Genomic DNA, 18,582 nt, shown 5'->3' on the forward strand with positions numbered 1-18,582 from the left:
TTCCAAAATCAGCTCGGGAGTAAACAAAAGTTTGTGTTGGGCACAGCAAAATTGACCGTACAATTTGCCCACATATTTTTGGCAAATTTTGATTCATCGTTTCCAAACATCAGCTCTCACAGATCGGTTCACTTTGCCATTTTCCAAAACATAGTTTATTCAACGGATTTTAAACTTAAAATATTCATGACTTCTAGTATAATTTAGAATCAAGGGAAACCTGATCGATTAAATCTATTATATTAAATAAATAAATTGATCTCGTTAATTGTGAATGGTTTATATATTTGATTAAGACGGAGAATTACGATTAGTGAAAGAATAATCATTAATGAGCGTTTTTATATAGAATAGAATCGATCGTAAAGATAATATTTATCCAAATATTTTGATTTATTGTTGGGGAGAATTTTGATTTTCTTTGTTGCAATCCACCCCAACCAAGATAAGATTGTCATTTAAATAAGAAAAAAAATCGACATTATGAATAGAGAAAATAACATTAATATTTATAATAATTTTTTTTATAAAATTTGATTTAAATTAATGAATATCTCGAATATCGATGATTATATAAATAATATTTATCCATTAATATATAATCTTTTGGATGAATTTCTGCAATAATATAGTGGAAAAAATTATTCGAATAGTACACCCGAGAGATTATTTATTCAAATGAGACGAATGTTATAGTATAGAACGGAGTCGCATTGAAATCTTCACGTCTCCCAAGGTGACGTGATACACCATGCGACTCCCCCAGATCATCATGCGACCCCCCTCCCCCATATTGCATATTTAATATTTTAGTCTTTTTGAATGCTTATTACAACCTTTAATTTTGCAATGTAGTATAAAATTGGGAGAAAGATGCATGGTGATCAGAGAGGGGGGAGTCGCATGTTTGCGATTTTGGGGAGACGCGGGAAGTACAATGTAATCTGTTCTATAACGTAACATTTATTTCATTCGAACAAATAATCTTTCGAATATACTATTCAAACAATTTTATTTTTCGACCGCATTATTACAAAAAAACCAGCCCAACCTTAATGAAGACCCTCCATTTTATTTTACTTTGTTTTTGGATAAAGATGGGTCAATTCAACATAGGTAGCTGCTAGAAACGGGGATGTACTAATGAACCAAAAGGAAATGGTGATGTACGTACAGTTTATCTTCAGACATTTTCACATGGGGTTATACTTTTATTTACATTTTTCATGAATTGGTTAAAATATATTTTTGAAGTTTATTTTACAATTACAAACCTAATTTCCTTTTTTAAAAAATTATAAATATTTATTAATATTTTTATATTATTCTTATATTAGCATAATATAAGAATATAATATTACTAATATTACTCTATTTTTATTTTATTATATTTTAAATTCAAATTATACTTTTAATAAATCAGATATTATAATTATATATAAAAATTATATATTTAATTAACTATTAGTATCCAAAATTTCAAATAACTACTATCATTATATCTATAGATGGACTAAGGAGGACAGCGGGACAGTTGCATTCTGAAAATTTAAAAATATTATATTTTTAGATTTTGTTTTATGTATTTTTATTGAAAATTATTTTTGCCATCCATAAAATTTATAAATTTGTCCCTCCGACATTCATACCCTAACATAAAATCTTGTGTTCGTCCTCGATTATAATCATAAATTTTTTTGGATAAACATAATTGCTTTGTTTATTTCGATTTAATTATTAATATTTGATTTAATGATTGATTAATTTAGATCGATTACTACATAGTTTCATTATAAAGATGGCTCTCTTAATTTAATTTATTTTATTCCTAATAACATTTATGAGTTCGACTAAATTTATGTATAATATTGTCATACTTCATGTTTATTAAAGTTTGATCTGACTTAATAAATGAATCTCAAATTTTATTAAAGTCGGCTTATATTTATAATGATCGACTCAAATTTATTTCAGGTCAATTCATATTATTAAAAAGTATAATATTAGTGCTATTTTTCGTTTTTAAATTTCCTGATTTAATGTATTTTTATTTATCTCGTTATTTTTTGAATGAAACTTCGACTTGAATGGATATTCAATATATATATATGCCTTGTGGTTCTTAAGGTTTCTTCGTTATTAATAGACCGATTTAGATCGCACACATAATTTTGGTAGATGAGTCTCTCAGCGAGAATTTTTTGTATACACAAATTCAAAATTAAGACATGCTTAAGCGATATCAAGTTAGTTACCATTTTGAATCAACCCCGTTGGTGATATCCGATTCTTTAACGAGTTTATTTACATAATACATTTAGAAATAGCATAAAAAGTATAACATATATTTTTTTAAATACAATTGAAAAAAATAAATTTAAATATTAAAATAAAATAATTAGAATAAACAACTGAAAATTAATTTTTAAAAGAATAATGTTGTAAAGAATCTAAACATAAATTTTGATAAGAAAGAGTGGCAGACTTTTTCCCCCAAAACTAAGGAAATAGGGAGGGTAGTTTTGCTGTACAACAATTTTAATATACGGTTAATAAATATTTTATCAAAAATTAATATTTTTTTAATATTTTTGATAAAACGCTATTTAAAATATTAATTTTTATCAGAAATGTTAATTTCTACCTAATTCCGGTAGATAAATAATATTTTATGTAACGCTTAATATTAACATTTACAGTAGAAAAAAAATGTTTTAAGTATCGCTTTATTAAAAATTTTAAAAAATATTAACATTTCCTGTAATATCTTTTATTAACCGTATATTAAAGCTGTGTAGGTCTCGATAAAAATCTTGAGACAGTGAAAAACTTAAATCCCAAGACTGGTAAGATTTGGACCAGTTGCAAGGTCAATGTCTTAGTCTTTTTGGGTCTTTTTCTTTCATGCATTATTTTTTATTTATCAAAATTTTATTTTTGTATTTTATGAAAATAATAGATTCATAATTATTGACAAAGACATGAAATTGAACAGTTGATTTTTGTTATTTTATTTTATCATTCTCGAGATAGTTTTATAATAGTATTTATTATATATATATATATATATATTTTGGGATAAATTTACACGTATCTTATAGAAATTATTTGAATTTAAATCATTTAAAGAACATGTCACCCTCTGTCATTGGAACAACTCCTTGAGTTCCTTAGTATAATCGTTCGAATATTGATTTTCTAGGTTAGTAGTTTAATATCAAAGTTCAACGGTGTTATTATATTGGAATAATTTCCTAATTTTCATAAAATACGATAACTAAATTGATAAATTAAAATAAAAAGATTAAATTTTCAGTTTTCATGAAGTGCTGATATTAACGGTTTTTTATTCTTTCAAGAGAAATTTGGTAAAACTTTTAGGTGTAAAACTTGAGAAAGATGATCTAATGATATCGTATAAAACTTATATATTTTAATTTTAGTTATCCGATTTCATTTATTTAACAATTAGAACACGTGTAAAATTTTAAGGTGTAAATAATGTAAGCGGAACCTAACCCTATATTAACTATGATCCATTTACATAGTGTAAAACTTACATAGTGTAAAACTCTTTTAATTTTACACAAATTTAAAATGTTAATGAGTGAAAAAATGGTCGAGATTAACTCATTATTTTTTTTAATAAATATCTTGTTTTCTATTATTAATCTCACTTATCTATTTTTAGTAATCTAACAATATTAAATTTAATGTAAACTAAATAATTTTACATTGTAATTAGTATTATTGATATATATATATATACACACACCACTCTATATCTTTACATGAACTAAGTAAATAGGTCAAAATTTTAGAGAGGTTTGAGGCAGTGAAGGGGATCTAGCCCTAATCTGAAGTTACAGTGGGATGGGATGTAGAGGCGGGTTTTGGGGATGCAAGGACATTTCTAAAGTGAAATATGTCACCTCACTTCTTTAAATTTTACCCCCCACTCTTCTTTATACCTGAGAGAGCTCAATTGGAGAGCTTATGGACCACCCCATCCAGGTTTCTTTTTATACATAGATATTCCATATTCGATAATCACACGAGTTTTGATCACATTATTTTACGAGCTATTAGATCAAATGACCACCTCCTTCTCCAGTTTCACAGTTCGTAAGCTTTCATATTCAATAATCATATGAATTTTAATTATATCTAAAATTAAATTATGTCGAATTAAAAATTATCTGTTTTTTCTTCGTTCATAATATCAAACTCTTGATTACATGTCTTGAGAGAGATCCAATTCTTTACTATTCAACCTATCATGCAACCGTGACCATGTACCCCACACTGGTTTGGACATTAAATTATTACATCTGTTTTCTCTAATATAATCTAAAGAGAAAAAAACATGGCGGAATAGGTTTTGTTTTTGTTTTAATTCCTAATATTTTCCCAACTTTTCGTGATCAATGTCACTTCTAAGACATAAAATGAGAGAAAAAATATATATATATATATATATATATATATTATTTTTTTAATGTCTCTTCCGAGAGAGTGATTTCATCAATTCAACAACATTTTGTTTGAGTAGATGATCCTATGGCGGCCTTTAAAACCTTACTGTGATCCCAATTCTTAATTCTTGAATTCTTTAATCTTTTTATATAATAAATAAATGAATTCAGAACAGAGAGATTCCCTGGAAAATTAATAGCCATGAACCCCAAACAAAAATATCAATGTCTAATTAACCCAAACAGACAAAGGTCATCGAGAGAAAACCACAAAGGCATCATTTCTACCACCTACCTACACCTTGTCACTCAGTGTACTATACATGTATACATACATACTTATATATGTATATAAAAAGAGCAAACGAGATTTAGTGAAACTGAAAGAAGAAGAAGAAAGAAGAAAAATGGGTGTTTTGTGTTATGGTTGATGATGATGTCGTTGAGGCAAGGAGGCCTTGGGGGCACAAGGTGTCAAGATTGTGGGAATATAGCCAAGAAAGATTGTGGTTACATGAGGTGCAGGACTTGTTGCCGGAGCAAAGGATTCGAGTGTCGGACACACGTAAAGAGCACTTGGGTTCCGGCTTATCGGAGACAGAACCGCCATCATCAACAGCAGCAGCAGCAGCAACAACAACAATTCTCTTCTCTCCCAATCCCTTTGCTTAATAACCCTAAACGGCTTAGGAAAAATAATCCTTCTTCAGGTAAAAACACTAACCCACCACCTTTGCCTTTTGCTGTTATTGTTTTGCATATATATACATACACACACTCACACATATATATTATATGTTTACACACAGTTCATTGCAACCCTAGCAGCTTTCTTCTCCCTCTTTTTGTTTCTTTTTTTCTACTTTTGGGGAGTGAGGTTTTTTTGAACAAGTACATGAACTATTCATTGGTGTAAATTGATTTGAAATTTCTTTTATTTTCTATTTTTTTCCTTTATGGGGTGTGTGTTTTTTTAGGGTTAGAAGTGGGGTATTTTCCGGTGGAAGTGACATCGCCGGCGACGTTCCGTTGTGTACGAGTGAGCTCCATCGAAGACGCGGCCGACCAGTACGCTTATCGAACGGCGGTGACGATCGGAGGACACGTATTCAAGGGTTTCTCTATGATCAAGGAGCAGATCAAGGTCATTACTCACTCGGAGAATGCTCCTCCCGGAGACTCCTCCTCAGCCGTCGCGTCGCAACCGCCGAATCAATTCAATGCAAGTGGCCGATCTAACGATGGCGACGACTAACACCACCACGACCACCACCATTCCAACTTCAGTAGTTGCAGCTGAAACCCTGCTTCCTTTCGCTTACGCATCTCCTTTTAGTGCTTTCATGTCATCTTCCGGTACGCAATTTTCCTCCACCCAAAATCTTAAGAAAACAAGAATCAAACATCTTGTATACGGGAATCGGGGGGAAATCAATCAAAAAAAGAAAGGAAAAAAACCCTTTTTTCTCTCGAGAAAATCTTAATCTACAGCAGCTCATTGAAGTTGCCCTAGTGCACAGTAGGTGCATTATCTGATATATTCAACCAACAAAACTAAAGAAGAAGGAGATAATTAAGTGATTTAAAACTCCAAAGCCTGCAATTATATGACCTTGTCCGAAATATTTTGGAACTGCAGGCGAAACTAAAGATTGGGGTTTGCTGTTTTGTCTTCTTGTTCGCTTATTTTATTCATATTCCCACATGAAGTTTGAGCTTGAATCTGCATTTTGATATATTTCTTGATTTGTTTATGAACTTCAAAGCCACTTTCTTCCTGTTTATCCGGTTCTTTGCTGGTTTAGGAACCATCCCACCGCCTGACAAAAACAAAACTAAAGCACTTGTTAACATGTTTAAGATGATTACCTTACACACACATGTGCATATATATTCTTAATTTTGGAATCAAAATTAGGGTACGTAAAATATATATTGATCGAATGATAAGAGTTTAATGTACACAAGTAAAATTTCGAGTTTAAATCTTAAAATGAAACCGAATAAATTTATTTTTGAAATATAGTTTAACCTAATTCAACTCTAAATTTAATCAAAATTTATGTAATCACCGGACGCATCTAAACATCGTTTGGCACATTTGCATAGAAAGACTTAAATATTCATTGGATATTTTTGCATTATGTTTTGCCAAGTTCATCTCCATGCACTTGTGCACAAACTTTATGGGATCTTTTCTTTGTGTTTGTGTGTGATAATATATATAAAACCCTTGGTTAGGTGCGGCATACATTTTTAATTAAAAAAAATTATGGCATGGGAATCGTTCATAGCTATATGGCTAAAAAGTATGGGCTAAGCTCTATGAGATGGTAAAACTAAATACTTTGTGTGGGGAAGCATCTTTAAATAGGTGTTTAAATGATAATGACTTTAATTAGAAAGCAATGCAAGCTTTTATTTTTTATGGTAAAGGAATAATTACACTAACTCCATGCATGAAAAATTATGCCCCAATAATTATATTCTTAGATGAAAAAAGAGTTTTGGGGAAAATTTTTGTCCTCCCGTTTAGGGTTTTGATTCAAGTCGACTCGTGATTGTTGGACAACTGAGAGTTTCGAATGAGAGAAAAAATTGATGCCCCTAATGGAAAAATATAGAAAATAAAAAGTGGAATATATACTTGTACTTGAAAGATATATATTAATGGTTGTATTCTACATAAATGTGTCTAGAATCGAAGTAATTCCTTGATAAAGTTAAATGCATATGGAGTGGACTCCTCATTTATTCTCCTTGTAGGATGGCTTTCCTTTTATAGTTTGAAATAATTAAGAAAAACATTATGGGCGAACCATACATTTTGGTGCATATTATAAGGTGCATGATCTTAATTAATTAAGAAACCTTGAGTGCTAATCAAAAGCACTTGAAAAAACACACATAAATACACATTAATATTTTTCACTCTTTTCAATATGTAATACTTAATTTCTTTTGTTTAGAGATAAAAAAAGGTTGTTTGTTCTAACAAATTGAATTAAACTCCGGATTTTAAATGAAAGATTGTGTTGTTTATGTAATTAACTATGATTTTATGCTATGGCAACAAGTGACAAACGTTTCTTTTTCTAAACGATTCTGAAGCTAATATATATATATAAAACGTAACTCTGTCTATATAAGTGGTCGTAAGTTGGGGGTTTAGGGTAAAAATTAACGAGATTTACCTTGAAAAAAAACTGTAATTTTGGGATGAAAAGAAGGCTTCACAGTGACACCGATGTGATTCAAGACATTTACTGTTTATTGTTTGGCTTTCAAAAAGGGTTATGATATGATACTATTTGTGAGAGAAATCCAATGTGGTGATGATATAAACCCTACCCATTTACTAATTACTCAACCTACCCTACCCTAAGGGCTGCTGCTGCTGCTACAGCAATTGTGTAACCTATATGTATACTTGCTAGTAAGAATAGTTGTTTAAAGCTATAAATCATCTTTCAGTCCCTGAATTTGGTAATGTTTTGTCCACATTACTCCTATTTTTTGTCTGCATCATCAAAATGGCTGAAAATTTTAGTTCAGGGATTAATTTGGAAATGTGAATCGGAAAAGGATTTGGGACTAAATTAGAAGAGGCTATCAAGTTTACGGAGTGAAAGTTGTGTATCCCTCGTTTAAATTTGAGCACGGGAAGCTTAATGATGCCCTGGTTTCGTACGTCCCTTCTTACTTATTTCTACAGCAAATGAATCCAACCAATATACTCAGGCACAAATTAAACATTAATAAATAAGAAATTATTATTTATTGAAATTTCAAGTTCGAACATCATAATGTATGAACATTCATTGTTATTAAAAATATGATTTTATTATGAAATTTGAAATATAATAATAGATAGATAAATGACATCATAAAATAAAATACAAGATTTATGTAAAAATTTCAAATGAAAAAAAAATATAGATAGGATTGTTTTTTATATTAAATAAATTATAAGAGAAATTGTGAAAAATCTCTCACACAATTTCTAATAATCCTAGTTGCATATTTATAAGTGTACGTACATAAAAAAAAACCCTAAAAAATAAACATGTACTATACTAAGAGACTCCACCCTGCATTTTTAACAAATTCGATCTAACAATCTTTGTATAATTATATTCACCATATATTTCTTATTTTTCTTTTAATTTTCAGATTGGATCATACGAAATATAGGAGGATAATTTCTAACTAAAATAATTAAAAATATGGTTAATATTGGATTCATAAAAGTATAATGATCCAAAAAATATGTGGGTAGAGATCTTGTGGCTTCCTCGCCATATAGGGTTGTGGAAAAATGATTTTTTCATATAAATATCCACCATATTATTTTATGAATTAGGGTTTTTTATTGGTCTAAAGACGTCTTGCACTCTTGGAATCTTTTCTATTTGCCTGAAGACGCCACGCAGTCATGGGGCCTTCTTTATTTGCCTAAAGACGACATGCAGTCGTAGAGTCTTCATATTTAGCTTGAAGATGCGTAGAGCACCTGAGTCTTTAATTGGTACGTGCAATTCACCCTAGATGGGAAAATACCCGATGTGGATTATATTGGGAATTTTTTTCCCCACATCATTTACTCAGCCATTCTTTCAAATCTTGGACCCCTCGGTTAAATGTAAAATACATATTACCTCTTAAAAAGTAAAAAAAAAACTAAAACAAAAATCAATTTTGCTTAGCTCTTTATTAATTGGGAAAACTTTAGTTTCAGTCCCTGTAAAGAATTAATTTGGTTTAACCGCTTTTACCATAAAGTTTTAATTTTAATTTGATAATTTATATGAACAACGAAGATTTTGCCCTGGTTTATGGGTTGATACAGTAGTCATTGATGGCATTTAGAAACTACAGATTCTGGTACCACTGGTTGGTTGTACAACCCACTGTTTATGCTTATTATCCTCCCTTTGATTCTGCAGGATTTCACGGGCAATGCCTCTTTGATTTATTATTCATCCGAATCTCAACAATTATTTATTTATTTATTATCTATTTTAGGGAAAAAATTAAATTTTGGTATTTAATTATTTATGAATTATAAACATGTTTTGGGTATCAATTATCATGTTTGTCTAACATGATGAGATAATAAGAATAAAGTCATAGATTCAAATTTTAGTATGGTCGATGGGTTTTAACCGACTCGACCTTAAAGAATTTTTTATTTTGAATTCGGTAGAGTTTTAAGATAAAAGATACATACTCAACCTGAAAATAATCGTATAATTGATCTTTATTTATTAAGCATGATTATAATACTTCTCTTGAAAATAATGTATAATTGATCTTTATTTATTAAGCATGATTATAATCTTCTCTATGTCTTTTTTTCATTTAGGCCTCTATTTTACCTAATAAAAATGAAAATTATATATATATATATAATTTAAAAAATAAGATCAATTTTTTAGTCGGGTTATATTTTTTCTAAACCCGACTCAGATGGATGACGGATGAAGAATATTATACTCAATTAATGTCCCAAAAAACTAAAAATTTATTTCAACTTGGTCCATGACAATTGCACCTATAATAAATCTATGTAATACCCAATATAATAAATTCAAATTAAAAAAAAAAAAGTGGTACAATTAGTTAACTCCTAAAATATAGAATTTCTTGGTAAATAAAAATTTAATTATTTTTGAATAATAGATGTTCAGTCCATGGGCTATATGATGCATAGTGATGATCTTTGTTTTCGTTTAGTTGAGAGTTAATGGGCCCAAGAAAAAAGCCCAGCTTCTAGTTCAACAAGACACGCACAGCCTTTTCGGTGTTCGCTAAACCATAATTCCTATGCGCACAGAGTGGTCTAATCTGAATTCCATCCCTCTTACGAAAAATGAGAAGTTAATCCATCTTTTTTAAAAAAATTTATCAGAATCTGATCCTCACACTCTATGGAAATTGAAATGATAGTCCGATTGTTGGTAAATACAAGAACCTGAATGATAATTTGTTGCATATAAATATGGGACTGCTAATTTTTGTTGATTTGTGCATACCGCTGATTATTACCAATTTCTTGAACATAGATCGTAGGCCTGCTGAATTTTAAGGTCAATGATTTAGCAGCAAAGTTCAACGATAGCACCTTGTCCAAAACAAAGATTGTATCTACTTGGTTGATTCTTCATCATACTATTACTCGGTGAAACATGTATTACCTTACTTATTGATGATTTTGTAGAAAGAATTGTATATATATTACAAATTTTGAGAGCTAAAAAGAATACAATAAAATTAAAGAGCAAAAATGAGCATAATGATGGAATTGAGGCTAAAAAAATAATTTAATTTTATATTTAAACAGTTTTATAAATGTTATATGTATATACATATCACGAGTGCATTAGAAATCTTAATTGTCATACATATCACGAGTGCATTAGAAATCTTAATTGTGTAACCTTATTCATGCATAAAGTTTGGGGCAAGCAGTGGTCTTTCCTAAAGTATGAAGAAAAAATTATCTATTTTTTTAAAATCAATTATAAATTAATCTAATGATAAAATTATAACTCAAATTTAATACATTTAATAAAAAAATACAACTTTAGAAAAAAAAATCATAACTATGATCCTACCTTGATTAAAATAATTGATTTCCTTTATGAATACAAATCTCAAAAGTTTGGTCTTATTTTAAATATTAATTCTCCAGCGTTCACTCAATATACCAAAAGATATATTATTTTATAGTTAGCACCTCATTCTTTTTTTTTCTAGTATTTTTATTTTATTTGATTAACAATACTATAAGTGGAGTAGGAATGGCAATTGAAACCTCAAATTTTTAATATATATATATATATATATATATAATATTATTATAAATAAATTTGATGTTTTTATAAAAAAAAGTATTGACGTCATTTTAAAAATAATTGATGTCATAATCTAATTTTTTTATTCTACCGATAACCGTCATTTTTTTTTCATTCCTAAAGTGCTCAATTCTAGCTCTTTTGAATGTCAATTATTGCCAACAGAAGGAACATGATTCCATATCATTATTAGCGTATATTTAACAAAAGGTTTCAAAGTGCAAGAAGCATTGGTGTGATAGTGGATTCTATTTGAGGTCGAGATGTAATTACTCTTTAACTTAAGTCTAAAAACCCTTAAAAAATTTAAAGAAAACCTTTAAGAATTGTAAAATAGTACATGCAAAAAAAGAGAAAACAAACCAATCAAAGGTATGTGAGTCGTGAGGCAGAGAGCCTTTGATGAAAGGGAATAGGAATAAGAGCACTTTGACGAAACGGGCGTCAAGTGTGATTGTGATTGTGATTGTGATTGCAAGCGATCGTGGACCAACCATTATGGGTCATTCAACGAGGGGCTTCAGCTCCACTGCTTCTCCTCTTCCTCTCTTTGCTTCATCGCTTCTCTAGAGCGTGTTGCTCACATTCTAGTATAAATGATAATTCAGATTATGAATTCAATATTTATAGATATTTGATTTATTTTTACAGATATAGATATAATTATTATTCATTATGAAGTTAATTACGGATGAAAAACCTATCAAATCTATTATTTAACTTCATATCACTTATTCACGTATAGATTACGGATATAAATACTCGAATAGACATATTTAAAGATTCAAATAATTGAAACATTATAAATATTTGATCCGTCATTCCTAACACAAAGACGGGATGTTGAAGGTGATCCGCACGAGCTGTGAAAGGCGAGTGAAAGGAAAAAAAAACCACAAGAGGACTGAAAATTGAATCTCATGATTAATATGGACCATGAGTGGGGAATATATATAAAAAAAAAAAACAAGTCAAAGATTTACAGTGTAAAAGTAGTTTTACAATCAAATAATTATTATTGTGATTCTATTGTCCTTGAAGGGTAAGTGCTTTGGCAATTAACTTTTCAGCCTAAGGTTCAAGAGCCGGTATTCCCACTAGGGGTGTAACCTGTATCTTAATCGGTCGATTATTATAATGTTTATTAAATTTTGTAATTGTAAATTGTAATTTTGTAAATTGTAACCTATCTGGGTTTACTGTTGCCGTAAACCTCTCAAACGGGATACGAGTAATACAAGTTGATATATTTTTTTAGGGATCACTACCTCTTTATATAAAATGAATATATTCACTCTATTAATATTTATAATTATGTCCATCAAGTTATAAATATAACTTATGGTATATACACTTTAAACCTATAACACTCTAATACTTATGACACATGTAACATATTTATCACTAAATTGTGCGTTGTCTTTATAATAACATTATATATTATATATATGTGCCAATTATACATTTCAATCTAGCAATATATATTAGGAGGTATATTCGGTTTTTTAGTTTAAAATTTTACGTGCATATTTATATTTTATAATTTAAAATCAATATTTTTTTCATCTACGTTCGATTCAATGCACTCCTATATAAGATAAACATGATAACTAAAAAAATAGGAAGGAACCATTTTAATTTTATTTCTAATTCTATTATTCAAAAAATATAATTAATTGATTATAATTTATTAACGTTAACTAATGTTTAACCATTTATTAAAATTCTTATCTGTAACTGTAATCGAAACTTTTAGCGGCTCGGTAATCTAACCGTTAATCTTAACGATCGAATATTAATCTATAAATTATAACAATTATACTAGTTAACGGTTACGATTAACGGTAATAGATTATTTTGAACACCCTTCATTCCAAAAAAAACATAACTTTTATTTAATCTAAAGTGATTTATTTTATATTTGGGTATAAGTCAAATGCTTAAGTAGAATTTTAAAAAGTTATTGAATTATTTTAATGTAAAAAATATGAGTTTATTTTAATGAAAAATTTCAGATATGTAAAATAAAAACTGAAATATGATGTTACTTTAAAAAAAAATCAGATATTCGAAACAATATAAAGAAAATAATAACTAATAGCCGCTTGGATCAAAGACAGGCGATACCACCTTCTTAAATAAATAAAGAGAAAAAAAAATCCCAAGATACAATAACTTAGAAAGAAAAATGAAAACCCTAAATTATTATCCCGTTATATTTAAAAATATGAGTTTCCAATAATAATAATAATAATAATAATAATAATAATAATAATTTTGTATATTTATTTTTAATCTTATTATTAAAATTATTAATAATTAACTTATGATATTAAATTTAATAAATATTTTACCATAGTTAATCTTATGATATGGCCAGGGTGAAAAAAATAAATTTTTAATACAACAACCTCAATCTTTCAAATCTTAACAACAATACTAATAAATGATTTTTTAACAAAATTCACAATCAAACAATAAGTAAAGTCTTAAAATTTTTTTAAAATTTTAAAAATGTAAAATATGTAGTTGAGATATTTTAAATATAAATTTTGAACATTTTGAAAATTATTAAACTAATATTAAATAAATAAAATTTGAATTAATCAATTGATTTTAAACATTAGACCTATATATTTTATTTTTAACTAACAAAATGATGACATATCAAATATTTGTTGCGGAAGACGGCTATCGGATAGAGTAAAATCGCAACTGATAATTTGAGAAAATAAAATGTAAAATATGTAGTTAAAAATTTTTAAATATAAATTTTGAACATTTTGAAAATTATTAAACTAATATTAAATAAATCAAATTTGAATTAATCAATTGATTTTAAACATTAGACCTATATATTTTATTTTTAACTAACAAAATGATGACATATCAAATATTTGTTGCGGAAGACGGCTATCGGATAGAGCAAAATCGCAACTGATAATTGAGAAAATAAAATAAGATAAAAGATACACAAAATTTACGTGAAAAACCCCTGAATAATATAGGGTAAAAACCACGAGCAACGGTAGAAGAATTTCACTATGAGAAAATACGAATTACAACCTCTCTCGATTTACCAAGGAGAAAACAATGATAATTCTCTCTAGATAAAAAGGAGAAAACAACTCTCATAAACTCTCTAAAATCTCTCTAGTATTGAAAGAAAGCTAGAATGCTTTGGATGTTTTGAAGCTAAATGAGCTAGGGTATTTATAGTTGAAGCTTTAAGGACTAATTTGTAAATATCCTAAATTATAATGGCTAAAATTGAGGTTCTACCATTTCCAAAATTGAGCAATAGCTGCTGCCCTTTTTTTTCCAAGCAGCACCGAAAGTTGCATTTATTATGCACACTTTCGGTGCATAGTCAACAATCTCCACTTGAAGATTTGATTGAAACAATCATATCTTCACACCATTCTTTCTACCTTGTACCATCATGTTGCTTACGTCTCTGACAGGCCACAAGAGGATCGACCAAGTAAATTTATCGGTATTGATCGCCTTCTTCATGAATCTGCTATGTTGTCTTTGGTATGGATCTTCTGCATATCTACCGTCCTTCTTCCACATTTTCACGAATGAATGGTATTGAACTCGTATGTTTTGTCCTTGAATGAAATGCTGGATTCCTTGCTAGATGCAAGGCGCTTTGACTGTCAAAACAGACACAAACTCTTGATTGTGCCCAAGCTCCTCCAATAGCATCTTCAACCAATTACTTCTTTACTGGTTGTGTAGCTGCTACATATTCTGCCTCTGTTGTGGATGTAGCCACAACTGACTGCAATTTTTGAAACCCAGCTTACAGCTCCACCATGAACTTTGAACACATATCCTGTAGTAGATTTACTTTTATCCAAATCCCCTGCATAGTAAGAATCGACATACCCATTTATAAGTAAGTTTGATCCTCCGTAACTTAATGCAACATTTGAGGTCCCTTTGATGTATCTTAGGATCCTCTTTACAATATTCCAATGCTCTTTGCCTGGATTCGCCATGTACCGACTAGCCATGTACCGACTAAACACTCCCACTACTTGTGCAATGTCTGGTCTTGTGCATATCATAGCGAACATTAAACTTCCACTGCTGATGCATACGGTACTCGAGACATCCATCCTCTCTTCTTCACTGCTAGGACTCATACTGGAGGATAATTTGAAGCTAATAGGAAGAGGGGTAGAAATTGGCTTACAATCTTGCATGCTAAATCGTGACAAGATTTTCTTCAAGTAATTCTTTTGTGAAAGGCAAATCTTCCTATTACTTATGTCTCGGTGAATTTGCATCCCTAGAATCTGTTTGCTGATCCCAAGTCCTTCATTTCAAATTCTATCCAGTTGTGCTTCAATTCTTCAATATGATCTTTGTTGGGTCCTGCAACCAACATGTCATCCACATACAACAGCAATATAACAAAATCGTTATCACCAGACCTCTTGAAATAAGCACAAGGGTCTGCATTAAGTCTGTTGTATCCAAGGCACATAATGAATGAATCAAATCTCTTATACTAACACCTCGGCGCCTGCTTTAGACCGTACAGAGATTTGTTCAACCTGCAAACCAAGTTCTTCTTTTCTTCTTCTTCAAAACCTTCAGACTGGAGCATATAAATCTATTCTTCAAGATTTCCATGAAGAAAAGCTGTTTTAACATCTAGTTTCTCTAGATGTAAGTTCAATGTAGCACACATTGCTAAAACTACTCGAACTGTTGTTAGTCGAACCACAAGAGAAAATATTTCATTGAAATCAATACCTTCCTTTTGAGCATATCCTTTGACCACCAGTCTTGCACGATACCTCTCAACTTGATCGTTACCATTTCGCTTGATTTTGAAGACCCATTTGTTACCAATTGGCTTCCTTCCTTGTGGTAGTGGCACAATGTCCCATGTATTATTTTTATGAAGGGCTTCGATTTCTTCTTGCATTGCCATCATCCACAGTGAAGCATCTGAGCTGTTTATTGTCTCCTGGTATGTTGATGGCTAACCGTCATCTATTAAAAGGCAGTATGCAATATTACCTTCTATAACATAATCTGAGTGCCAATTGGGACGTCTTCTCACACGATCTGATTGACGAGTTGTTGGAGCTTCAGAACTCTTTGGTTCTTGTTCATCATGTGTTGGTTCTGCTTCAGAAGAATCTCCTTGTTCAAACTCTTTTTCCACATGTATCTGCGTAGTCTCTGACTTTTCAGCGCTACTATCTTCTTCTTTTCTTTGTAGCTTATCTTCTACAAAGATAACATCCCTGCTGATGATCACTTTGCGGGCAGTGGGATCCCACAAGCGATACCCCTTGACTCCATCAGCATACCCCAAGAATTTGCATTTCCTGGATTTTGGATCCAGCTTTGAGATTTCTTGGGAGTTGTACATCACGTACACAATATTTCCAAATATATGGAGGTTTGAATAATCAGCAGGTTTACCAGTCCACATCTCCATTGGTGTCTTCAGCTCTATTGCAGTTAATGGAGCTAGATTCACCAAATAACAAGCGGTATTGACTGTTTCTGCCCAGAATGATTTTTCTAGGCCTGCATCCCTCAACATTGCTCTTGTTCTTTCTAACAAGGTTCTGTTCATCCGCTCTGCCACTCTATTTTGTTGAGGAGTGTTTGCCACTGTGAACTGTCTTTTTGATGCATTCTTTCCTGCAAAAGTCATCAAATTCTTCGTTTGTGTATTCTCCTCCATTATTTGTTCTGAAACACTTGATCTTATTTCTAGAATCAAGTTCCACCCGCGCTTTGAAGATTTTGAAAGTTGAAAACACATCTGACTTCTTCTTAATAGGATACACCCAACATCTCCTAGAGTAGTCATCAATAAATGAGACAAAGTATTTTGCTCCACCTAGGGATGTAACTAGTGCTTGCCATACGTCAGAATGAACCAATTCTAGAACATTTTTGCCTCTAGAATTTGACGTGTTGAATTTCAACCGGTGCTGCTTACTTGTTATACAATGCTCACACAAAGGAAGTGATATCTTTGTTAAGCCGGGAAGTAGCTTTTGCTCCACAAGGACTTTCATTCCTTGTTCTGACATGTGTCCAAGTTTCTGATGCCATAGCATTGCAGAATCTGAACTACATGAGGCAACAGAGGCTTCTACTTCTAGCAAAGTCTCTCCCTTCAGCATGTACAAGTTTGCTGCTATCTTTTCGCCTTTCAGCACCACAAGCGCTCCACGGAACACCTTCATGATTCCTTTCCGTGTTTCAATCTTGCTTGCATTATTATCCAACAATCCGTAGGATAATAAATTTTTCTTTAGACCTTTCACGTGCCGCACATCTCGAACAACTTTAATTGTTCCATCATACATCTTCAATTTGATGGTTCCCACGCCAATGATCTCTAAGGCATGATCATTGCAACTATACACAGATCCTCCTGAGACAGGTTCATACTGATGGAACCATTCTCTTCTTGAGATCATGTGATATGTTGCTCCTGAATCAATGAGCCATATATCTGCAAATCTTTTTCTTCCTTCCACGGTGGTTGACGCCTCACAACATAGTGCATCTCCATCATCTGAAGTGTTTGCGGTATTGCCTTGTGGAATGGAGTTTTTATTTAGACTCCAACAATCCTTCTTCAAGTGACCCTTCTTTTCACAGTTGTAGCACTTTAAATTCTTCTTGATCCTCGACTTTGATCTACCATGTTTGTGACTGCTGCTTTGGCCACGTTCTGTTGATCTCCCTCTCGTCATTGTCAACGCTTCTGCTTGTTGCAGATTTACTTGTCTGTCTTCCTTGTTCTTGCGCCGATTTTCTTCTTGTAGAACAGCAGCTGCAACGTCATCGAAGACTAGACTGGTGACATTATTGTTTGTCAAGTTGATAATGAGTTGATCATACGAATCCGGTAGACTTTGAAGTAGAAGTTCAGCACGTTCTTGTTCTACTATTTTACAGCTTAAGGATGTAAGCTGAGAAAATAAAGTGTTCAGTGTGTTTAAGTGCTCCGTCACTGAAGTAGATTCTGACATCTGAAGAGTGTACAATTTCCTCTTAAGGAAAATTTTATTGTGCAACGATGTGGCCTCGTACAATTTGGTGAGATGATCCCATATCTCCTTAGCTGTCTTCTTCTCCTCGATGCTTGACAATACCTCATCTGCTAATGCTAGATGAAAGTTTGTCATAACATTTATGTCCATCTCGTTCCATTTGTTGTCATCTGCGAAATCCATCGGCCTTTCATTGATAGCCGC

At 31.0% G+C, this 18,582-nt stretch overlaps 1 protein-coding gene across 1 annotated transcript; it reads left to right on the top strand.

Moving 5' to 3' along the window:
* Window positions 1–4,868: 4,868 nt before the first annotated feature.
* Window positions 4,869–5,864, top strand: LOC120167383 (protein SHORT INTERNODES-like). The gene is made up of 2 exons (XM_039176419.1): window positions 4,869–5,185; window positions 5,453–5,864. Exons 1-2 carry the CDS (start codon window positions 4,906–4,908, stop codon window positions 5,728–5,730), a joined length of 558 nt encoding a protein of 185 aa, XP_039032350.1. The 5' UTR covers window positions 4,869–4,905; the 3' UTR covers window positions 5,731–5,864.
* Window positions 5,865–18,582: the final 12,718 nt, after the last annotated feature.

This window comes from Hibiscus syriacus, unplaced genomic scaffold (assembly GCF_006381635.1).
Source record: "Hibiscus syriacus cultivar Baekdansim isolate YM2019G1 unplaced genomic scaffold, ASM638163v2 tig00003041_pilon, whole genome shotgun sequence".
Classification (NCBI taxonomy): domain Eukaryota; kingdom Viridiplantae; phylum Streptophyta; class Magnoliopsida; order Malvales; family Malvaceae; genus Hibiscus; species Hibiscus syriacus.

Excerpts from the sequence above, each read along its gene's own strand:
- LOC120167383 (XM_039176419.1), top strand. The coding sequence starts at position 4,906 with ATGATGATGTCGTTGAGGCAAGGAGGCCTTGGGGGCACAAGGTGTCAA. Across the intron at positions 5,186-5,452 it reads GAAAAATAATCCTTCTTCAG|GGTTAGAAGTGGGGTATTTT; the intron begins GTAAAAACACTA and ends GTGTTTTTTTAG.